Below are 25,792 nucleotides of genomic sequence, written 5' to 3'. Positions count from 1 at the left end.
AAGTCTTCTGGCATCCCTCCACCTTCCCTTTCTCCTCCTATCTATTTATTAATAACTAATCTAAGTCCAGGGGGAGTATTCGAGCTCAGGTCAAGCCTCGAGCCTCGAGCCCTTCGCCCAGGATGGCAAGCCACACACGTTTACACTATCCTCTAAGCAGGATTACATTAACTTGCGAAATACTGTAACATAGTAAAATGTATTAAATGGAGCTGAGAGAACTTCACTCTTATTGGTAGCTGAAAGCATAATGAAATTAGTCAAAACATGTGTAGGGGGGTTTAGTGGAAAGGAGGAGGCGAGAACCGGCTTGACAACTTAAATAATAATTTATTAACCAAAACACAACCAAAACACACAACTAAAAAACACACAGTACAGCTGTCTGTAATTCTCTCTCTCTCGAACTGTCGTCCCCGGCCGCCTTTATCCCTCGCGCGCCCCATCAGGCTGATTGGGGACCGGGTGTGTCTCATTCCAGCCTGGCCCCGCCCTCCTCGGCTCTACACTCCTCCCGGCGTTGCCTCAGGCCGGGGAGCCCCCGGCATGACGTACATCCCCCCCACCCTTCCTCTCCGGGGGGGGGGCGTGCCTTATGCCCCGACTGCCAGTGGGTCCTCCCCGCCTTCCTCAACCTGGGAGGAGACAGGAGGGAAAAACAACAACACAAAATGGCGAGGGAAAGGCCAACACGGAGCGACAGAGAGAGAGAGAGGAGAGAGAGAAAAAGAAACTCACCGGTTCTCTGATGCGCCGTCGCGTGGTCCCCGATCACTACTCCACCCTCTCAGACGGACTGCAGCCGCTCCTCCCCGGGCGGACCGGAGTCAGACCTCTGACCCCCAGCGGACAGAACGCCCCTCCGTGTTCCCGGCGTCCCGTGGGGACTCTCCTCCGCCACCTCTGGTAGCGGCCCTACCACTCCAGGCAGTCGGGGAGTCGCTTCCCTCCTCCCCCCGGATGGCGGTCCTCTCTCGACCCCTCCGCGTTCCCGGGGGACGGCAGGGCACTCCTCCGCCCCCGGCAGTGGCTCCCTTGCTCCAGGCGGTCGGGGAGTCCCGTCCCCACTCGCCTCGTGGACGGCGGCCGTTCCCCGCGTCCGGGTGGTCGGGCTACTCCGTCCCCCGTCGGACGGCAGCGGCGCTCCCCTGGGTGGACGGCAGTGTCGAGGACCCTGCGACGGGAATCCCTCCTCCTTCCCGGGTTTCGGCACCAGTGTAGGGGGGTTTAGTGGAAAGGAGGAGGCGAGAACCGGCTTGACAACTTAAATAATAATTTATTAACCGAAACACAACCAAAACACACAACTAAAAAACACACAGTACAGCTGTCTGTAATTCTCTCTCTCTCGAACTGTCGTCCCCGGCCGCCTTTATCCCTCGCGCGCCCCATCAGGCTGATTGGGGACCGGGTGTGCCTCATTCCAGCCCGGCCCCGCCCTCCTCGGCTCTACAACATGGAAGTGACAGAATCTGATGGTTTGATTTTATTCTAAATGTTACACAGTTCTGAAAGATCAAAACCAGTCAGACAGTGAGACTGTGTGTGTGTGTGTGTGTGTGTGTGTGTGTGTGTGTGTGTGTGTGTTCATAGCTAGCAGGAGGGCAGTCACTATTGATCAAACACATTGTCACTGCTCTCTCTCTCTCGCTGTAGGTCAGTGTTGTGCTATTTTTATGAGGCTGTAATTTTTCTGAGTGTTTTCCTTCTCAGCACTTGCCCGAGTATGTGTATCAGGCCTCAAGGAATGCCACATAATCAGAGACTTTAGAGACAGAGAGATTCACCTGATGGCAGAAAGGTTTATTTTAGTCTCTGCCCATCAGTCAGGTGTGTTCTGTCATGTCCCATGGTGCCTTTGGTCACTTGCTTCTTATTAGCATGCACAGATCCAGAGGGAACCAACACAGCTCTTCTAGAACATCATATACACGACTGACACATATCACAGTTAGCATAGCAGGCTTGGGCAAAATTCTGAATTTAAAGCTGAAGTATGTAAATGTTTCAGTGAACAAATTATTTCTTCTATCTTAGCTTAATATGCAGAGACAACTGTCAGTAAGCCATTCATTGGTTAATTTTCTCAAAAACTGTTAACACTGTCTCTGTGACGCTAGAAAAATTCCTTTTTGTTTTGAGCGAACTGCTTAGACTCCAGCCAACAACGCTAATCAACCAATGGCGTGAGTTTGGGGCGGTACTATCTGACTGCTTGAACAATTGCAGGTGAGGGGCGTACTCAGAAAGCTGTTTTGAAAACATTGTTTATTTTTGCATTTCCATTCGGTGGCACTAGTGTCTTAGAAATTACATACTTCAGCTTTAACAGTTATGCTGCATTCCGTTCAGCTAGGAAAGTCGGAATGTCCAACTTCCAACTCACACTTTCAACTTGGAAACTCGTGCGGAAATCTTTAACTCCGACTTCGCCAAGATGCAGGTGCGTGACGTCACACAAACATGTTGGCACCCAGGGAGATGTGCCAAGTTAGTGATAAACAATATCAATAAATGAGTTAAAATTCCTACATTACATGATATAAAAGATTGTTTAACAAACCTTTGCAGAGACAGGTGTTCAAAACATGGTAAATTATACTCTCTTTATAGCAGACCTGTAACACAAATGCTAGCGTTGCAGCATTGTTTATCAATTGGCCTTGGATATGTCTCTGGTGACAGTCGAACCCCTGCTAAGCTAACAGAAGCATTGCAGTTTTGTTCCCTTACACGTCATCTTCCAAGCATCTGGCAATGGAATGCCTTTATGAATGGAGATCTGAGATATCAGGTAGGAATTTCCCATTTCCGACTTTGAATGAAATGCAGCATTAGCTCTCTTTCAATTCAGGAGTTTGAATTTTAATTTAATTGGCCACGCCCCACAAAGTAACATTGGCTCAACCAATAGTGTGAGTTTGGGGCGGGTCTTTAAGCTCCTAACAAAAAATTATATGGTAACATTTTACAATGAGTTTGCATTTCTCAACATTAGTAAATGCATGAGGTATCATGAACTAACAATGAACAATATTTTTTAACAGAATTAATATTGGTTACTGTTAATTTTGTAAAAAACACAATTGGTATTGCTACAGGTGCACAACACTTGCACACTAGCTGGTAAGAATGTCATTAAAGGTGTTTACATCTAAAATCCAGATAATAGGCAAAAATCTACCTGTGTCAGTCAGTTTATGCTTAAACCATTTATGATCATACCTGATAAAGGAAAACCGTTTAGTGTTAACATGACCAGAGAGGTTTTTGGCTTATTAAGAGTAATTGGTGTAAGATTGTACATGTAAATGCACTCGTGGTTTTCAGATAACATTGTAAATTTCTTTTAATTTCATTCCATTTTAATTCTACTACCATAATTCTAATTTAAATAACAATTGTGCATTATGTTTGCTACTTCAATTCAAATTCAGAATAGGCATTCTAAATTCTATTCTGAATGGCGCACAACCCTGCAGCATACAGAGCGAGAGACAGACAGCACAGACATGGAGCCCAGAATAACCAGAGGGCAGGAAAAACAATAAAAGATTAGAAATTCTGCCGGAAACTCAAGCCTACAGCAGACTGTGTGTGTGTGTGTGTGTGTGTGTGTGTGTGGCAGGTTTAAGTGGTTTACGAGGACTTGTTTTAGGTTACAAACTGGTAATTACAAGGGTATTATGCTATAAATGTGGTTTATGAGGACATTTTTAGTGTCCCCGTAATTCAAATCGCTTAAAAAATATACTAAACAATGTTTTATTGAAAATGTAGAACGTTTTTTGTGAGGGTTAGGTTCAGGGGTAGGGTTAGGGGATAGAATCTATAGTTTGTACAGTATAAAAATCATAATGTCTATGGAGAGTCCTCATAATGATAGCTGCACCAACATGTGTGTGTGTGTGTGTGTGTGTAGCCAGAATTAAATGAATAAAGAGCCAGCGGTGTTGGGGACAGGAGCAGTGCTATAATATCACACAGGGCAGAGTTGGTGTTTTTTTTAGTGTGCAGAAGGTCTCAAGTTCTTCCCTCTGACAGCTGAAAGCAGCTAACAGCTCAGAATTCTGGCCTTCTTCCCCAGTCACCAACTGGACAAGTCAAAGTCTGGTTTGTTGACCTGCCTTTGACAGGTAATATGTGTACTACTGACCAGTCAGATAACTGGTTCCAATCAATGTTGGGGAAACTAGCTTCCAAAACTATTAGCTATTCATAATTTAAGGTAGTTATTAAACTGCTGTCGAACTACCCTTTAAAAAGTGGTTTGCTACTCTACAAGCTACTAACAAAAATTAGCTAACTTTGCTATGCGTTTATGTTCAGAACAGTAATCATGTTGCAAAGTAGCATCTTAATTAGGTTTACAGCTTTAAATGTAACAAATAAACTTAGGCCTACACTAAATAAAATAAAACTAGAAAGTACCTTAATTGGCTAGTTGCATATGACGGCCATGTTTGATTTACGGTTTAGAAAGAAAGCCACTTACGGTTTCACCGTGTGCTGGTCCAGAGACAGCTAAAAATTGCATTTTATATGAGGTGTGTACAGAAAAGGGATTTAAAATGTATTGTAGTGTCGCAAGGAAGGCATGTAACGGGAGCCGGCTGATACGTGATAGCTGTGCGGTATGTGTAAACCTCACTGCCCTGGCCTCAAGAGGCGCACTAGTGACTGACGCTAGAGGCTGTAGCCTTTAGCCTCCTCGTTAGCGTGCCCATACCCCATGCCGGAGATGCCGGTTCAAATCCCGTTCGGAGCAGGTCGAGCAGGACCGGTTACAGACACATGAGGCTGATCTCATAAACAGTGCTGCTGATTCAGTGCTGTTGAATTTACACCACAGTTTTTACAAAAATGCCAAGGAAAGTGGCCGTGGCCAGCAGCGGAGTGGAGGGGAGAGGAGAGGGGGGAGAGATCCAGTTACTCAGCTTTATTTTACTACTACACAGAATCAAAGATTCTCATGACTGCTTATAACAAAATGCACAAATATTATACACTGTTTTGTAAGCTCACAATACATTACACACAAACACACTGGTCATTTCATATCTGTAATTTAATGCGCAAATAAATGTCAGGCTGTTGTGCTCTGTATTAAAGAAAATATATGTAAATGCGCTTTTGCATTTCAAAAACTTTTGAGACGTATTCCATGACAATGATTTACAAATATAAGTTCTAAGATCGGTTAACACACTCATGTTAAGGATGAATTGATCAATAGCATTTGTGTGTGAGACTATCGGTGTCAAAGTATGTCTCAAATGAGCCCCGGTCCACCTCATCACATATCTCGAAACTCTCACATAATAAATGAATGTTGCGCAAACATTCCGAAAGTTTCGCCATTGATTGAAGGCCTGTCCCTCTGTCAGCATTGCGTATATACAGTTGCAAATTAGTTTGTGATTCACTGCAAATGTTTGGAGCTCTCCACCGGTAGGGGTGAACCTGCAGCAAACCTTTGGGGACAATAAAGAGTTTGCCACAAAGCTCGTTTGCATGTGAAAATAATGAGTACCGAATTTGTGGGAAACTTGCGGCAAGTATGCCAGAAATCTCGATTTTTGTGAGGGCATTTTTATTTATTATTAGAAGTTGTAATAAAGAAAATATTGAGAGAGTGGAGTCAGGAAACAGAATGGGAAAAAGAGTGGGACAAAGGCGAACTCGAAAAAAAATCATTCGTACCATTGTTATGCCTCATGCCACTGCAGCAATGCTTGCAATGCAGTTAGTTGTACATTTCTATGTTTCCACTACACTATTGGGGTGCAAAAAGCCTCACTGTGTGGCAGGTGCTATTTACGCCTGGGTGCAAGTAATCACTCTGATATTATTTTTTGTGGTAATCAACATTATGCCACTAATGCTGTCAACTGAGCTTAACTTTTATTGAACCCGTAATATTCCTTTCAGATAGTTGCGTCTCTTCTTTTAGTTGGTTACTCACTCCCCAACACTGGTGTCAGCTAACCTTCAAAATATCTGAGCCACAAAGAGTTTCTGAAACGACCCGCAGCCTCTCCTGTCCTCATCACAGACAGAGAGACCCTCAGGCTCTGCTGGTTTTGGTCCGATAAGACGTTTTGCTGTTGTTTCAGAACTTTCCTTTTGTATCCTGAGAGAAAGTTAGCCGCTAGCTGGGTTAGCATCCAGGGCCTGTTTGGTTAGTTTGATATCTCCTTTCATTGAACAGCAGTTTAATCAGCACTCAGGTAGTCCAAGGCCCGCCAGTGTTTGAAGTGATGTGTGGCTGGTGTAAACAAAGAGAACTAATCCAGACTGCTTTCTGCATATACTATACCATAACATACACTGTATATTTTTTTGGAAGACAGTTTGCAGCATGCAACATTAAACATATCAAGCAGTAGTATGCTATAATGTTGTCACATGATCCCACTACATTCCATGTTTAATTCAGTAAGTACCATTATTATTTTGCATGTATTTAGTATGTAGATATAATTTGCACTTTTAGTCCGATTTTGTGTAAAAACAGTATGGGCCAAGGGCCTAAATTTGAGAAAATGCTAAATATTCTGAGGTCAAATTTGATACATAGATGTACAATATAAACTCAGCAAAAAAAGAAACATCCTCTCATTTTCAACTGCTTTTATTTTCAGCAAATTTAACATGTGTAAATATTTGTATGAACATAAAAAGATTCAACAACTAATACATAAACTGAACAAGTTTCACAGACATGTGACTAACAGAAATGGAATAATGTGTCCCTGAACAAAAGGTGGGGGGGGGCGCCAGCTGCATTAAGTACTCCATTGCATTTCCTCCTCATGGACTGCACCAGATTTGCCAGTTCTTGCTGTGAGATGTTATCCCACTCTTCCACCAAGGCACTTGCAAGTTCCTGGACATTTCTGGGGGGAATGGCCCTAGCCCTCACCCTCCGATCCAACAGGTCCCAGATGTGCTCAATGGGATTGATATCCGGGCTCTTCGCTGGCCATGGCAGAACACTGACATTCCTCTCTTGCAGGAAATCATGCACAGAACGAGCAGTATGGTTGGTGGCATTGTTATGCTGGAGGGTCATGTCAGGATGAGCCTACAGGAAGGTTACCACATGAGGGAGGAGGATGTCTTCCCTGTAACGCACAGTGTTGAGATTGCCTGCAATGACAACAAGCTCAGTCCGATGATGCTGTGACACACCACCACAGACCATGACGGACCTTCCACCTCCAAATCGGTCCCGCTACAGAGAACAGGCCTCGGTGTAACGCACATTCCTTTGATGATAAATGCGAGTCCGACCATCACCCCTGGTGAGACAAAACCGCGACTCATCAGTGAAGAGCACTTTTTGCCAGTCCTGTCTGGTCCAACGAAGGTGGATTTGTGCCCATAGGCAACGTTGTTGCCGGTGATGTCTGGTAAGGACCTGCCTTACAACAGGCCTACAAGTCCTCAGTCCAGCCTCTCTCATCCTACTGCAGACAGTGATGGAGGGGTTGTGCGTTCCTGGTATAACTCGGACAGTTGTTGTTGCCATCCTGTACCTGTCCCGCAGGTGTGATATTCGGATGTACCAACCCTGTGCAGGTGTTGTTACCCGTGGTCTGCCACTGCGAGGATGATTAGCTGTCCTTCCTGTCTCCCTGTAGTGCTGTCTTAGGTGTCTCACAGTACGAACATTGCAATTTATTGCCCTGGCCACGTCTGCAGTCCTCATGCCTCCACGCAGCATGCCTAATGCACGTTCACACACATGAGCAGGGACCCTGGGCATCTTTCTTTTGGTGTTTTTCAGAGTCAGTAGAAAGGTCTCTTTAGTGTCCTAAGTTTTTATAACTGTGACCTTAATTGTCTGTAAGCTGTTAGTGTCTTAACGACCGTTCCACAGGTGCATGTTCATTAATTGTTTATGGTTCATAAGCATGGAAAACATTGTTTAATCCCTTTACAATAAAGATCTGTAAAGTTAGTTGGATTTTTACAAAATTATCTTTAAAATGCAGTGTCCTGAAAAAGGGACATTTTGTATATATATATATATATATATATGTATGTATGTATATATACACTATATTGCCAAAAGTATTCGCTCACCCATCCAAATAATTGAATTCAGGTGTTCCAATCACTTCCATGGCCACAGGTGTATAAAATGAAACACCTAGGCATGCAGACTGCTTCTACAAACATTTGTGAAAGAATGGGCTCTCAGGAGCTCAGTGAATTCCAGCGTGGTACTGTGATAGGATGCCACCTGTGCAACAAGTCCAGTCGTGAAATTTCCTCGCTACTAAATATTCCACAGTCAACTGTCAGTGGTAATATAACAAAGTGGAAGCGATTGGGAATGACAGCAACTCAGCCACCAAGTGGTAGGCCATGTAAAATGACAGAGCGGGGTCAGCGGATGCTGAGGCGCATAGTGCGCAGAGGTCGCCAACTTTCTGCAGAGTCAATCGCTACAGACCTCCAAAGTTCATGTGGCCTTCAGATTAGCTCAAGAACAGTGCGTAGAGAGCTTCATGGAATGGGTTTCCATGGCCGAGCAGCTGCATCCAAGCCATACATCACCAACTGCAATGCAAAGCGTCGGATGCAGTGGTGTAAAGCACGTCGCCACTGGACTCTAGAGCAGTGGAGACGCGTTCTCTGGAGTGACGAATCACGCTTCTCCATCTAGCAATCTGATGGACGAGTCTGGGTTTGGCGGTTGCCAGGAGAACGGTACTTGTCTGACTGCATTGTGCCAACTGTGAAGTTTGGTGGAGGGGGGATTATGGTGTGGGGTTGTTTTTCAGGAGCTGGGCTTGGCCCCTTAGTTCCAGTGAAAGGAACTCTGAATGCTTCAGCATACCAAGAGATTTTGGACAATTCCATGCTCCCAACTTTGTGGGAACAGTTTGGGGATGGCCCCTTCCTGTTCCAACATGACTGCGCACCAGTGCACAAAGCAAGGTCCATAAAGACATGGATGAGCGAGTTTGGTGTGGAAGAACTTGACTGGCCTGCACAGAGTCCTGACCTCAACCCGATAGAGCACCTTTGGGATGAATTAGAGCGAAGACTGCAAGCCAGGCCTTCTCGTCCAACATCAGTATCTGACCTCACAAATGCGCTTCTGGAAGAATGGTCAAAAATTCCCATAAACACACTCCTAAACCTTGTGGAAAGCCTTCCCAGAAGAGTTGAAGCTGTTATAGCTGCAAAGGGTGGGCCGACGTCATATTAAACCCTATGGATTAAGAATGGGATGTCACTTAAGTTCATATGCGTCTAAAGGCAGATGAGCGAATACTTTTGGCAGTATAGTGTATATATATATATATATATATATATATATATATATATATATATATATATATTTAAAGCTGTAAAACCTCCAGAAAGTCCAAAGGTGAAAGGTCACAACTGGTTCTTTCCATAAGGGTCAAAATTGACCCGTTAAGACAATGGAAGGAACAATTAGTTTTAAATCGTTTCTCTTGAACCTTTATATACAAAAATACATTTTCTTGTTTTGATGGTCTTGACAAAGTCACAACATTTGGTTCCAGTACCAAAAACTATGCAGTATTTATAATGTATTCTTTACCTGTTCCGGGTCAAGAATGACCATAAGACAACAGGTTTGTTAACATAATGTACACTGGCTGCAGTAACGATCTGATCTCAAGTTAAAATTGCTGCCTTTCAGTCAAACAATATGAAGATCTCCCACTATAAATCAACTACAACGTTCCCCCGGCTTGCTTGCACAATGGCAAGCTCTCATTAAAACCCTCCATGGATCGTCTTCAGAATAATTCTTCTTTAAAGACACAGGACGTGTCAGCCACTGTTTCTGATGCTTCTGTTTTTTCAGCATGTCCACAGTCATTTAGAAAAGTGTCTCTAAAATGCATCTTCTTCTGCGGCATGTGCGAGAGAGTCAGGAATAGGTCAAGAGCTCTTTTGCATTTTAATCAGCCGCTTGCCAATTAACAGCTCTCATGAAGTTCGTCTGCACTGTAATTTATTTAGCCTGTGGCTCATTCTTGACAGCAACATTTATTTACAGACCTGCTTTCAGAAACACACATGCAGAGTCGCAAAATACTGCTGAAGTGTAAGATCACAAACAATATCACACACAAAAAGAGTTGTTAAGTGGAATCAGAACCAGAATTGTCAAATCTAATGGTTATTAACAAACAATTCTGGTTCCAATTGTATTTAAAGATTCTGGTTTCTTAAAGATTAAGTGTGTCATTTTTTGCGCTACTAGCATCACCAAACTGCAAAAATAATGATTGTTTTTAAACAGGTTTCCCAAATACTTCCTATGTCTGCCAAAAAAAAAAAAAACAGATAGTCCCCCAAACTCACGTCATTGGTTGAGCAATTTTTTGCTATACTTAAACTTAGGGTGCTTTCACACTGGCAGTTTAGTTCAAAACAGAGCACGGTTCGCATGAAAAATTGGTAATGTGAAAGCTGTCATGCGGACCGGGGAGCGCACCACAGTACCAAACCCAAGACTACCTGTAGGAGGTGGTCTGAGTTTGGTTGCAATGGAACTGTAGCGCGATTCGCGTAAATGTGAAAGCAACTCGGACTCGGGTGCGCACTCCTTCAGGAAGTAAAGTAACCTGCGCATGCGTTTTAGCCGATGACGAAATCTATCTATCTATCTATACACCTTATAAATACTATATATAAATACTTTATAGGTTATAAATATAGGGTATAAAAGGAGATGACAGTGGCGATAACGTCACCTTGGACACGAGCGTAAGCGTGCAGTGTAAACAAAGATGCAAATGAATTCCTTGCAGTCAGCTCTCTCCTCAAAAAATGCTGTTTGCAAGCAGCAGCAAGCCGCCTTCCCCTGGACATCTGATGAGTTACACCATGAAGTGTACTTATACGCAGTTGTTGTTCACTCTGCTGTGCATAATGGCACCAAAATTACAAAAAAATAAAAAGTATGATGAGTCGCGTTGTGTTCTCCATGCGTGTTTGTGATGACGTAAGATGAACGCAAATGGACCGGGGTTCAATAGAATCAAGTGAGTGTGAAACCAGACCAAAGATGCGGGGGGCACCGGGAACAATCGCACTCGGAATCGGACTACAGCAAACGTGCCCAGTGTGAAAGCCCCCTTAAAGAGCAATGTTTTCATAGCACTACAGTGTTTACAATATTTGGGGTAATCGACCTACAAAGTGAAAGAAAATGTAAAGCAAGAGACGTTTTAATCTTGTGTATGTGAGAGACCAGTGATGTTTCTCTGGGAAAGATGCTAACAGATGGGTTAATGATCTAGTAAACATGAACACTTTAATTATGAATATTTATAATCCTGATGAGGGGTGGAGAAAACCAAACGAAGGGTTCTAAAGAGGTTTTTTTGGCCGGGCATCCACAAAAATGTGGAGAACTATTACCGCAGTTGTCTCGAGTGTCAGCAGGTAGCACCAAAGCCTACTTACCGAAATCCACTGATTCCCCTACCCATCATAGAAACACCATTTGAGAGAATAGGGATGGGCATTGTGGGGCCCCTCCCAAAGAGTGTGTGGGGTCACCAGTACATCCTAGTGATGTTAGATTATGCTTCACACTACCCTGAGGCAATGCCCTTAAGGAAAGCCACAACCAAGGAGATTGCCAAAAAACTTTTCCTTCTCAGTAGCAGAGTAGGGATCCCAAAAGAGGTCCTCACTGATCAAGGAACACCCTGCACTCCACATAAGCAGGAGGCTGGCTAAGCATGAGGGAAAACGATGCCACAATCAAGAAAGAGTGTCTGGCAATCAAATGGGCTTTAGAGACTCTAAGATATTACTTACTGGCAAGGAAATTTGTGTTAATGTCGGACCACGCCCTCTCCCATCGAGATGTCCTCTTCAGTTCTGCAGGCCAACCTAGAACTTCAGAGCAATGGAAGGGGGGTACTTTTCATCATCAGAGGGCATGTGCTAGAAGGGAGATACGTTCCAGCAAGGTGGCTAGAGCAAGATGGCGCCCTTCCCATAACTACAACTCTCAAGCCACCACAAGATGAGGCCGGTGGCAAGATGGCTGACCGGTGAGAACTACAATTCCCAAGCTGCCACTTAATGAGGTGGTGCAGCTGATGAGGGTGGCGGCTTGCCCTAATAAGACTGGACTTTGTTTGTGCAAGAGCAGAAGAGACCTGAGTTGTGCACTGGAACACATTTTTTTGTTATCTACTATTGGTGAATTGAGACCTTTTCTTTTTTGTGTGTTAACCCATTAAAACACTTCATTTCTGAGAAATTTGTTGTCTTTCCTGTCGAGACACCACACAAAGATCCCAAACCCCACTGGATACCATAAAATGTTTTAATAGTATTAAACTGAAGTGATAAACTCATTACCATGGTTGCTAGATAATCTAGAGAATTTAAAGGTGCTACATGTAAGATTGATAACAAGCATTTGAAATGGGTACTGCAGTCCAAATTCAAAATATTGAAGAGTTGTTTGCCCCACCCCAGACTCGAAGCTTATGCGAGTTGCCAGAATGTTGACACACAAATTAGCCAACTCAGCATCCGTTTTAAAGGATTTCTGGGCTTTTAGCTGTCTCCATCTTCCAAAGGCATCTCCAATATTTATCCTTGTGTTACTACACCTCTGGTCATGGTGGTTTTTAGATGGATGGCAAGGCTTTTTAGGTCAGATGGAATCTGTTATCTCTGTTCCAGTTCATTTGCTGGCTTCCATGGCTGCAGCACACAGTGTTGTTTGCCTGCAAACTTGTTCAAATCTGGCAACCCGGTGGTGTCGAAATACTATTGGTGAGTGGGCAGTGGGCGGGATCACACAGGCCAAAACATAAACAGAAATTCCTGCCCGGAATGGAAACTTCAAAGTAGAATATACTGGCTGTAGCATTGTTATCGGAGAAGCCAGTATTTCAAATTAGCGTGATTCCTAATTCTCTAATGACATATTATGGTAATTTTATGATTTAGTACAGTAAAAATATTACATATAGCACCTTTAAACACAGTTAACTTACATGCTGTTGCCTTGCAGCCACGTAAAATTCACAATCAATAGAATTAACATTTCATATTTGTGTAATTACAGTAGTAGTGTGTAAAACTGGAAGCAAACTCTCTCAAATGAATTTTAATCCAGTTACATTTCTATGAATGGTGACAGATTAAATACGCAAGAAATAATGTTGTTTAATCAATTTTAAAGTTAATTTATTAGTAAAGTTGTATGCAAGCAAATTCTAAATTTTGGTCTGTTCTCACCCAAAACCGACAATATCACTTCAAAAGACATGGATTAAACCACTCCAATAGTATGGATTATTTTTATGATGCTTTTATGTTTTGTTTTGCAAGCATTGACTTGCTTTGTATAAACAAAAACACCTCATACTGTGTGTGTGTGTGTGTGTGTGTGTGTGTGTGTGTGTGTAGTGCAGCTGTATGCTCTCACTTGAACTCTGGATTGGACTGATGTGGAGTGACACACACACTTCCGCAGGACACGAGATGCTCTCCACACACTCTTTCACACATGGCACACACACTCACAGAAGTACACAGCTAATTCAGTCACACAGACACAGACACACACACCAAATACACACTGGCACCATCACATGCAGTCAAGCCATGTCACATCGGCCCAGTGGCTAACCACCTGTCCACACATACACACACACACACACAACATGCTGGAGGGAGTTGTATTTCTTTACAACACCAAAACTCAATTCTAGGGTTTTATTTGAGTGAATAATGGTGTAGTTTAGGGCAAATGCAAGCATACACTGTATGGTCACCTACACTGCTACTAAGTTATGACTGAAATTGTGTCTCTCAGACTTTGATCTGTCCTGTGACAGACAGGTTTGACTCAGCTTTACTCCAATTCAGATATAACTGAGTAAGACTATTTTATATCCACATTTGAATGGACAAATCTATCTGTCTGTCTGTCTGTCTGTTTGTCTGTCTGTGTACTCTATTACATGTGTGAAGCATGGTCACTTGGTCAAGGACAGTTAACACAGAGAAAGATTTAATTCATTCATATAAAATGGTGCAGATGTAATGTAAGAACACATCCTGTGAAAAACGTCTGTTATCATCTTTAACATGCTATGCTAATCTCTCTCTCTCTCTCTCTCTCTCTCTCTCTCTCTCTCAGGTGTGAGGTTCAGCAGTACCACTCCATCAAAAGAGGTGAGATACAATGCTTATATGAAAGTGTGTGTGTGTGTGTGTGTGTGTGTGTGTGTGTGTGTGTAAGCACGTGCTTGTCTGTGTTTTGTGAGCGAGTGTAAGTCACTACAGTTATTGTTACTTCTGTAAAATCATAATATCACGGAAAAAGGTCGCATATCACCCCAAAATCAAACAAAGAAAAACCACAAATTCTTATCATTGCCTGGATATGTTCTTGACAGGTTTAGTGATATTCGCCAATAAATTAATATATGACATATTAATTGATCTTTATTACATTTTCAGAATCTTTCTGTCAGTTTTTAGTGACAGTGGTGATATATACAATATTAACTTCTGTAATAACTTTTGAGTTTCTGTGAGAAACATGGTTTACTATAGTAAATACTTAAGGCATAAATAACCCCAACATTTTTATTTCTCATCATTTAATCACCCTCCTGCCATCCCAGATGTGTATGACTTTCTTTCATCTGCTGAACACAAACAAAGATTTTTGGAAGAATATCTCAGCTCTGTAGGTGCTAGTGAATGGTGGCCAGAAATCAGAAGGTCCATAAAGCAGATAAAAGTAGCATAAAAAACTCCAATGGTTAAATCCATATCTTCAAAAGCGATTTGATAAGTGTAGGTGAGAAACAGATCAATAAATAAGTCCTTTTTTACCTTAAATCTCCACTTTCACTTTCACATCTGAAAGTCACATTGGGCACCTGTTTAGTTTTATTTTCACGTCTGAAAGTGAAAGTGGAGATGTATAGTAAAAAAGGACTTATATATTGATCTGTTTCTTACCCACACTTATCATATCACTTTTGAAGATATAGATTTAACCACTGGAGTCATACGGATTACTTTTATGCTGCTTTTATCTGCTTTTTGGACCTTCAGATTTATGGCCACCATTCACTTGCATTGAAAGGACCTACAGAGCTGAGATATTCTTCTAAAAATCTTCATTTGTGTTCTGCAGAAGAAAGAAAGTCATACACATCTGGGGTAAACGATGTGAGAATTTTCATTTTTGGGTGAACTATCCCTTTAAGACAACGCAGATGTTCTTGTAACCTGTAACCTGTGTTTGTACCAGTTTACCATCTTCAGAGCAGATCCGAATTCAGAAATTAAATTAATTATAGATTAAAATGCTCTTCTCGTCTCCTCTAATGCCCTCTTATTGCCCCGGGGGAAGGGGCAGATTACCAGGCTGTAACCTGCTGTCACTAATCAAATGAAGGCTGACTCATAACAAACTAATCACCTCGTTAATACTGGATTTATGATTATTCAATTCATTGACTTTATTGCACCTTAATGAATTCAACTGAGAAGTTAAAATGATATTTGCTTCAAGCAACGTCTTTTTGTAAATCAGGTGACGTGGAGAATTAAGCAAACATCCTCTTCAATTACTGGATTAAAGATATGCATAATATGTCATAGAGTCAGTCTCTAATGAGAGAAAATTCATCCGTTGGTACAGAGAACAGTGTAATAGTGCCATCTGGTGGTTGATTGAAGTACAACTAAAAAGAAAATGACTCCCAAAATATTCCACATAGACTTTTTATAGTTACAGACCGATTTAACAACCAGGCTGAATGTGTTAATTCAAGTAAACGGGATAGTTCATCTGAACATTAAAAAAAATTATTTCACCATTTACTCACCCTAATGTTGTTCCAAATCCCTATGACTTTCGTTCCTTTTTGGAACACAAAAGGAGATGTTAGGCAGAATGTTAAGAACCGATAGCCTCAGTCACCATTCACTTTATTTGTAAGGGAATTTGAATGAAAGTGAATGGTATCTGAGGCAAACATTCTGCCTAAATTTCTCTTTTTGTGTTCCACAGAAGAAAGAAAGAAAGAAAAAATGAGGTGAAAAAAGACATTGCACCAGGATAATAGTTAAAGCAGTTCTGAACTTCTCGCTTCTGCTTTTAAACCCTCCGGAATGCTGGCCCCGTAGACTCCCATTGTAAGTGCATGTAAGTAACTATTTTGATATCATTTATAATTACTGCTTTCTCTTTCTCTCTCTTTGAAATAATCACACCCAGTTCAGTGAGAAGGTGAACAGCGTCTCCGCTATTAATGGCAAAGTTACCCAGCAGTCGGCGGAGGGCATCGTCCACCCCATCTCACCAATGCAGCTGCCACACTCTCAGGGGCCCCAGCAGGCTGCCACTACAAGGGCCCGTGAGCCCAGCCTGAGCTCTCCACCGATCACCAAACTCCAGCGGAAGCTTTTAAAGACCAGTCCGGGGGTACAAGGAGTGACAAACTCATCAAACTCCTTCGCGTCCACTTCAACGCTGTCTAAAAGTCCACAGCCAAAGTTCGTCTCAATGCCGGAGGGCCTGGCAGAAGTTCAGGAATCTCGTAGACGGCTCATACGGGAGGTTTGCGCAAAGTATCGGAGTAAAATTTCTCGAAAAATAATGCCACACCACGTGGCCCGAATTTATGTTGAAGACAAACATAAACTGCTCTACTGTGAGGTGCCCAAAGCTGGGTGCTCAAACTGGAAGAGAGTTCTGTTGGTGCTGGCCGGTATTGCCAACTCCACAAATGCAATCGATACCGGGTTCGTTCACAACACCAATCAATTGAAACGTCTCGACTACTTTGACCGGAAGAGCATCACTGAGCGTCTGGAAACACACACCAAAATCTTGTTTATCCGAGAGCCCCTGGAACGACTGGTGTCTGCGTACAGGGATAAATTTGAGAGCCCGAATGACTACTATCATCCTGTGTTCGGGAAGCACATCATCGCCAAATACAGGGTGAACGCCTCGAAGGAGGCTTTGAAGACCGGAAACGGTGTCACCTTTCAGGAGTTCATCAAGTACTTGTTGGACGTCCGCCGGCCCGTGGGAATGGACATCCACTGGGAGCCGGCAAATCAGCTTTGCAATCCTTGCCACGTGGAATACGACTTCATCGGAAAAGCCGACACCATGGGAGAAGACGCCAACTTGTTCTTGCGAAGTATTGGAGCCCCAGCAGACCTGGAGTACCCTACACTCAAGGACGGGAACCCGAAAGCAGTCAGAACTTCCACTGAGATTATGCAGTATTATTTTTCAAATCTGACCATATCTGAAAGGCAAAGGGTATACGATTTCTACTACATGGATTACTTAATGTTTAATTACTCAAAACCCTACAACGATTTGTACTGAAGTTGTTTCTTTTTACATCTGTTGGCTACCTGTGCAGTGCGCCATCCATTGTCCAATCAATGCTAAAATCTGTTCAGAGTCTCATTAGACTTATTCACTCATTGGGGTGTGCTTATTTTCCACCACTCCATAGTCTTGTCATCTTTGTACACACCACACAAGAATCACACTGCATACAGTCATTTTTTAATCAGTATTTTTGTTTTATTTTTCCTGGAAAAATATGTAAACATCCTTAAGACAAGATAGCCTACATTTACTTGAGAAACAAAATGACCTGATAGTAAGGCTTGTAAACCTAATTAAAAAAAATAATATATATATATATATGTATGTATGTATATATATATCTGAGGTAATGCGGTGAGAAAAAGAAACTTATGTCAGAATTACCTTCCAAAAAAAAAAACAACAAAAAAAAAAACATTCATGTCTTCACAGAACTCCTAATTACAAGTTGTAAATTGGGAACTCTATGAAAGCTCTTGTGCCCTTCAAGTGGAGTCAGAAATATAATAATTACGAGTTCTGAGCAAATGAATGACTCAGCAAAGTCATATTTACTAGTGGGAATGTCAAAATTCTAGATGATACATGAGTTTCCGAGTTGGTACTTTTTAAGTGGCGTGTCTACACGAAAAATGATAAAAACCAATGGTTCTGTACTTTATTTAAAAAATATTCATTTGTTATATATGACAACATTAGTCAACTAATAACTCACCCTTCGTGGTTTGTTTTAAGCAAATTAATTAATCACTTGTAAGATACCATGCATTAATAAAAATATATATGTTTTGTATAATTGATGCAGGTTTATTCACTTATGTTTATTCACAGGTACAACAGAAAAAGAGCTTTTGTTGTCATCATAAACAACAAAGAAATATAAGGATTGGTTTTTACGTTATAAACATTGCCATAGAAACAAATAATTTCTCCGTCGAGGACGTGAACAACTTCGAGCAGAATCTCCGAACTGTTATCGAGTCATTTCGATAATTAATGTTGTGTTCACATCCTGTCCGAATCACTGTAATTACGAGATGGCAACTCTACTCGGAACTGTTCACATCCTTGGACCTCGGAAGTTATTTGTTTCTACTGCAACACTCGTAATGCCAAAAGGGCTTTGTTGTTGATAGCAGCAAAATATTTAATCTCTACTTTAATTCACTTCTATATGTTCTTGAACAAAGACAGTGCTACAGGTAACAATGGCATAATAAAATGGCATGCCAAACAGAATAATGTGTTCACTACCTTTAACTGTTAAGGCTGCTGCCATATTGGTTCTTTTTACATGACGTTTCGACTGTTGAGTCGGAGCTTACATAGAATTATGATAATTATAAATCTAAGAAGTCGTGAATGCTTTTTGCAAGATTGGAATCTCTTAATTACAGTAATTCATTGACCTGAATGCACCATGTTTCAAAGGGTGCTGGATTTTGGACCAATAACATTTCACTGTGGGCAGGGTTACCCAGTCCAGTGCCACAGAAATAGAAACCAGGCGACCAACAAAATATCAATTTCATATGTCTCACCTCTGATTTACATGGAAGGGGCATTCACATTGTACAAAAGGGTCAAATTTGTGATGGTGAAATAATTCTTTCATCTAGTTTTCATTCTATCATAGACAAAACTCACTTACCTTTAGAAACCGCACTCTATAACTCAGCAAAATTAACTACACTGATATAAAAAAAACAATAAAAAAAAAAAAATACAAAAAAATCTATAATCAATCTATAATTGTAAAAAGGGCATTTAGAAGACTATATTTTTTATATGTATTTGTAAAACAGCTTTAGATGTGGTCAATGCTTTTGTGCAAACTCATCCCTGAAGCCACTAATCATCTGTTCAGTAATATGTTTGATTTCATTTGAGTATGTGAAAAGATTGTGTGTGTGTGTGTGTGTGTGTGTGTGTGTGTGTGTGTGTGTGTGTGTGTGTGTGTGAGTATGAGAGAGAGAGAGAGAGAGAGAGAGAGAGAGACTTGCTTGTAGGTCAACCTGAGTGAACCTGAGTATTTTTGTTTATTAGAAATCAAACTGAGCAGATTTATGTTGTATGGAGATATAAGGAATTGTATGTGTGGTGAGTGTATAATCTGAAATACTGCTGTCACCTTTGTCCCTCGCACTTCCTTTAGAATATGTTTCTACATATATAGATCTGTATGATATCACACATAAAGTAACTGGTGAATGTATAACTGTTGTTGGTGCAAAACTGTACAAACCTATATGATCTATAACCCCTTTGCCTTATTTAACACTGCCAGTTTTTCAGGAAAAAGTGAAATCTGCAGGTGCGATTCGCCCTGCGAAGTGTCAGTAAATTTGTCTTTGGACTTGCTGTCTTCATGTGTCTTCATTTTTATGATTGCATAATTGTCTTTGTTTGACAGCATAAAGAGTTTTTAGAACATTAGACTTGTGTGACATCAGCAGCACATGGGTCATTCTACAGTAAGTGTTGTAAACCATTTCCGAGCAATCCCACTGTTCATAAATAAAAATAAAATAATAGGGTAGGGCTAAAGGCAACCCTTAAGGAAAATGAAAAAATAATAATAATAATAATAATAAATCTGGTCACAAAGTGTTTCAATATTGAAAAAATTTACAATTCTTTTTATCGAATATTGATGGAACAAGATCATTTGTGTAAAAATAAATAATAGTGAAAGGTTGTTTTGATCATTTTTTTTAAAAGGCCCCCAGGTGATTATAGTTATATAGTGTATAATTAAGGGCAATACTAATAGGGCAGAATTTGTCAAATTATGCAAATACTTTTGAGACAGCAAGATGCTTTTTTGAGTAATAGAATTATTATTATTTATTTTTTTTCAAATTAACCACTTCAGAAAAGGGTGCACATTTTTCTGTTCATTTCAATCACATTCAGCATTTCTTAACGTGAAGTATTCTACAAACAAAAGCATCTCCATTGTTATTGGAGCCCACTTTGAACATTCCTCATAATAAATCTGTTACCACTTATTACCACAAAAAAAAAAAAAGGGGCCTTTAGCCCCTGCAACAAGGGAACTTTTAACCCAAATACTATCCCTTCACTTATTGGACAGTTATTGAAAATCTTTTGACTGAATCACCTTTAACAAAACTGAAAATGACAAATAATGATTATGTAATTTACATTTGTGTGTGTGTATATATATATATATATATATATATATATATATATATATATATATATATATATATATATATATATATATATAAATAATTTCAGAGATTCTAATTAGCTATATAAATTTGCAACATTTTGAAAGTTATTAAATGTTCAGATCAGGGATACTCAAATTACATATGGCATGGGCCACTTAGAAATTGTTGGGTGACCAGGGGCCAATAAATAAAATGACCTACTATACTTCACATATTTGGTCACCTTATCACCTCACCTTTAGTAAATGAGTCCTAATTGCTGGTCAGACAATTTAGTTTTCCCAGAACAATGTAGTTAGTGTTAAATTGTATATAGGATATGCAGGGTTGGGGATTAACGGAATACATGTAACGGGATTACGTATTTAAAATACAAAAATGCAAGTAACTGTATTCCACTACAGTCACAATTGGTAATTAGAATACAGTTACATTCAAATAGTATTTTGATTACTGTAGAGATTTTAGTCCTTTCAGATGGAAAAGATTTATACATATAAATGATGTGATCCAAAGTGCATTTGAACAGCATTGAAACACTTTCTTATGATGTGTTACATTCGAGCAGACAGAGAAGTAAGTTTGAAGTAAGTTTGGAGCAGAAGAAATAGAAATAAACCTTGTGTAAATTGTCAGCTTTACGCTAAGCTAAAATGCTATTTCTATCCATTTTACATGCACGTTACCAGACATGATCATATTTTTTATCAAGAAAATTCATGTTGGATCATAATTTCTTTTTTTCTAGTAAGACCTTTGATATTAGGGCAAAAATCGTATTCTTGATAATAATTTTTGTATTGTATTCCTGTAAAAATATCTAAAAATCCTTAAAACAAGATAAATTTGATTTATCTTGTTTTAGAAACAACACTGCATAAGATATTTATGTTTTTCAGAGAATGTATTTTTAACATGTGTATTTTGAGTTTTTATAGTCAAAACAAGTGAAAAAATCTACCAGTGCTGAAGAAGTAATCCAAAGTATTTAGAATACATTACTGACCTTGAGTAATCTAACGGAATATGTTACAAATTACATTTTACAGCATGTATTCTGTAATCTGTAGTGGAATACATTTCAAAAGTAACCCTCCCAACCCTGAGGATACGTAAATCTGATTTATACACAAATGCACAAATTAAAATGTGTGGCTGTAGTTCATAATTTCTTTGTATTACAGGCATAATTGTGGTCTCTTTTGAAAGTGGATGCTTGGAAGTTTCCAATCCAAAAGTCAAAAATAATAAAAGTCATGAAGATAAAAAAGAATTTATGTTCAAGTAATCAGTTATTTATTTCCATTACAAATCTTTATTCAATAGTATATGATACTGACCTTGTTGACGCAATGGAGATAAAGCCACATGTCTGATAAAGTTATATGTCAAATTTGAGGATGATAACTTTAAACTCTTAGTATTATGAAACATTTTCCAAGACCATGTCATGTCATTATGGCCGTGTATAGCATTACCCATTAGCATTAGAGCCATAAATGCAAAATGAACTTTACAAATGACACATTATCTACTGCATATATCTTACTTCCAATTGAGTGGAAGTTGTTGTTGTATCAGCTGCTTTTACTGATTTCATGTGGATTCCATTCATATAATGAGGTAGAAAGCAGATTATTTACATATACAGCGTGCAGCAGATGACAGCTGTGTAGCACTACTGCAGTGACTTTATTGACAGTCCAGAACTACATATAACATATCTTTTCATAATCATCTATTTATTTATGATATGTCTCATCAGTCAAAACCACATTTTTGGAGGCACTGAGGTAGGCATTATCACTGTGTGGGGGGGGCGTGCAATCACTGCACCTAATCACATCCTCCACAGATTTAACAATAAATGCATTATTAATAAAAAACAATTATACCCTTTCTTATATGCTGAAATTAGAACTTTCCTAAACCCTGACTTATTAAAATTGTTTTATTTATTTTTATCTTTTCGATTATTTGTCTCCTTTATCTTATTTATGTATACATTGTGGTTGGTTTATACATATTTGTTTTTCTTCCTTCACCTGTAATTGTCTTTATGACTCAGTAATTGTATTCATACATTGTTTGATCTTACTGAACATTTATATAGAAAACAATCCACAGTTTTAGCACCATTTGTGGACTTTTCGGATGGTCCTTTACCCACCATAGGCACATTTTCCAACTTGTATCAATGTTAAATTAGCGATCTGGAACTATTTCACCGTGACGCCATCTGACCAGCTTAAATACGGGACAAATCGCATCCCGTATTGATTCGATACAGGACGCATAATTTTATCTTTAAATACAGGACGATCCAGGTGGCAACCCTAAGTATGTCCGACTCCTCAGTATACCTGGATGACCAACAATTTCTGGCGATATTTTGAAGTGCAGATCGAATGGACACTTTACGATCCAATAATCCCTCGGGAGCTCAGGAAATGTCACATTGAAAACACTGGATTTAGAGAACGGTGGTGAACCGAGGAGAAAAAAAAAAGTATGGCAGTGAAATGCGAGTCAGACGGCTCTATTGATCTGTAAGTGCTACAATATATACACCAAGAAAGTTGTTTCTTGTGCTAAAATGGTGCTTTTTTTAACAAAACCAGAGTAGATTATTTTCCCGGTTGTTGCTATTATGTCATATATTTGGGTCACGGGTCAATACCCACATCCCGGAATCTCTTTAATACTAACATACATACTGAGAGAACTTACAGGCCGAGTTTGGAATGGCATACTATCATACCACTCTTACTAGTTCTGCCATAGACAGATATGGCAGAAGTAGTAAGGGTAGTATGGGTAGTATGCCATTCCGAACTCAGCCACTGTTTTACCGGCCGGCAGTACACGATTTCAGACACATGGCATTTATTAACTTATTCTATGCACATATTTAGCACGAAAAAATCAAGTGAGCGCCCCCTGTCTTCCTGGGTGAATTGAATTCGCCACATGAGAAAAGTATTATCACTTCAGATGGCGTAATTCAGTTGAAAATAGACAAATAATAATTATTTATGAAGTGTTACATCGGCGGGCCACTTATAACCACATGGGGGCATGACTTTGAGGATCACTGTTTCGGATTAAATGAACTCAGAATCAACGTTAAACATTGCAAATAATGACCACATGTATCAGGAATTTTTTTGTAGTGCATTTAGTGACAAATAGGTGTTTAGGAAAGTGCGGTGGAAGTTTTTGTTACTATTTAATGATTTAGAAGAAAAAATAAAAAGAGCCTTTTACCCATGGGGCCTTTGGCCACATTGTTCCCTATACATTTATTTTAATCAAATTTGTTATCAATGTCAAAACAGTGATCAAGGTGTTTGATGACTTATTTTAACAATAGGCAAAAAGTAATATAGGCCTATATACAGTATAATAAATATTTTACTCTGGACAGATCAAGGAAAAACTCTACATCTGCAACCACACTTTTGGAGTGCATTGAATTTTTACCAAAGAAATTAAAATTTCATGGAACTTTCTTTTACCCAAAAGAGCCTGCATTGTAAGTTGCTTCGGATAAAAACATCTTCTAAATGCATAAAGGAAATATAAACGCCTTTGGTGTTATACCATATAGAAATGTGCAGTAATGATTTAAAAGTAATTACCTTCTGAAATTCAAGGAAGAATAATGGTAAAATGCTGTCAAATGTCCTGTTTATTCAATTTCACTCAGAACAATTTTTAGACATTTCTCAGTTATAATCATCATATAGTGTTACATTATACCAATTAAATATTAAGTTCAAGACACAACAAAGCATTTTGGATAAGGTTTTACTAACACTGCACAATGCCCCGCATGTTTGAGACATTCACCACACTTGATGATTTGACAACAGCTGCTTTAGATGATTATGGTGTCTTGTAACTTGAATCTGTAAGTAAACCACAACAGATCCTGAGGATACTGACACATCTTGCTGCATATAAACAAGGCTGAGAATGCATTTAATTGGATTAATTACTCTTCAAACCATTTGAGATATTTTATGATGCAAGGCATCATTCAAATACAATATATACATAACAGATTCTCTCCCTAATAGCAAGCGAACAGAATGAAGAATGGATGAGTATGGTGAAATAAACTCTGACCCCCCCTCCCTTTATGGAGCTTGACAGGCATGATCACTACATACAAGTATGGGTTTGGAATGACATGGCGGCGAGATAATAATAACAGAATTTTCATTTTTTGTGTGAACTATTACTATATCTGAGTAAATGCCTTGAGCTCATTTCAGCAGCTTGAGTCAAGACACCACAGCTAAAATTCACACCAAACTTACTTAAGATAACACAAGACACACATCACTGATTAGATGGACGACTATCTGCCCTGATGTAAGAGAGAAAGACAGACAGAGAGAGAGTAAGAGCTCATTTACTGCTGGAGGGCTCAAAGCCACACTGAATTCAAACTCAAGTGCTGCATGAAAAACTTTCTGCCAGTAATGAGACGAACAGAGACATGGAGAGACGGAGCAGAGATGGTGCCAGGGGGTGAAGTGTCCCACTGAAGAGTCATGATGCCCAGCAGTCTGATTCTGTTATGTCTTCTGTCTAGTGAAAACAACTAGATTCCATTCTGGAGTAACTTTCTCTGGAGTATGAATTAACACATAAAGGAATATTCCGGGTTCAATACAAGTTAAGCTTAATCGACAGCATTTATGGCATAATATTGATGACCACAAACATTTATTAAGACTTGCCCCTCACTCCAGCCAGGTCTCCTAAGCAACCAAATTGGCCCAGTTGCTAGGGAGGGTAGAGTCACATGGGGTAACCTCCTCGAGGTCACTGTAATGTGTGGTTCTCGCTCTCGGTGGGGCGCGTGGTGAGTTGTGCATGGATGCCGTGGAGAATAGCGTGAAGCCTCCGCGGTAACGCGCTCAACAAGCCACGTGATAAGATGCGCGGACTGACGGTCGCAGACGCGGAGGCAACTGAGATTCATCCTCCGCCACCCAGATTGAGGTGTTACTACGCCACCATGAGGACTTAGAGTGCATTGGGAATTGGATATTCCAAATTGGAGAGAAAAGGTAGGAAATCCCGCCCCCCCAAAAAAAAGAAAAAAAAAAGACTTGCCCCTCATTTTCTTTAAAAAAGCAAAAATCTGGGTTCCAGTAAGGCA

General features: G+C 40.1%; 1 protein-coding gene across 1 annotated transcript in view; it reads left to right on the top strand.

Moving 5' to 3' along the window:
* LOC127456481 (carbohydrate sulfotransferase 8-like) overlaps positions 1 to 19,772 on the top strand; it is a 243,343-nt gene extending 223,571 nt beyond the window's left edge. The window contains exons 3-4 of the mRNA XM_051725000.1: positions 14,180 to 14,214; positions 16,280 to 19,772. Of these exons, the coding sequence (XP_051580960.1) occupies positions 14,180 to 14,214; positions 16,280 to 17,407 (1,163 nt within the window). The 3' untranslated portion in view covers positions 17,408 to 19,772. The remainder of the gene's footprint in view (positions 1 to 14,179; positions 14,215 to 16,279) is intronic.
* The last annotated feature ends 6,020 nt before the right edge of the window (positions 19,773 to 25,792 follow it).

The sequence above is a fragment of the Myxocyprinus asiaticus genome, chromosome 18 (assembly GCF_019703515.2).
Source record: "Myxocyprinus asiaticus isolate MX2 ecotype Aquarium Trade chromosome 18, UBuf_Myxa_2, whole genome shotgun sequence".
NCBI classification, from domain to species: domain Eukaryota; kingdom Metazoa; phylum Chordata; class Actinopteri; order Cypriniformes; family Catostomidae; genus Myxocyprinus; species Myxocyprinus asiaticus.
This window is presented reverse-complemented; position numbering and strand designations above follow the sequence as displayed.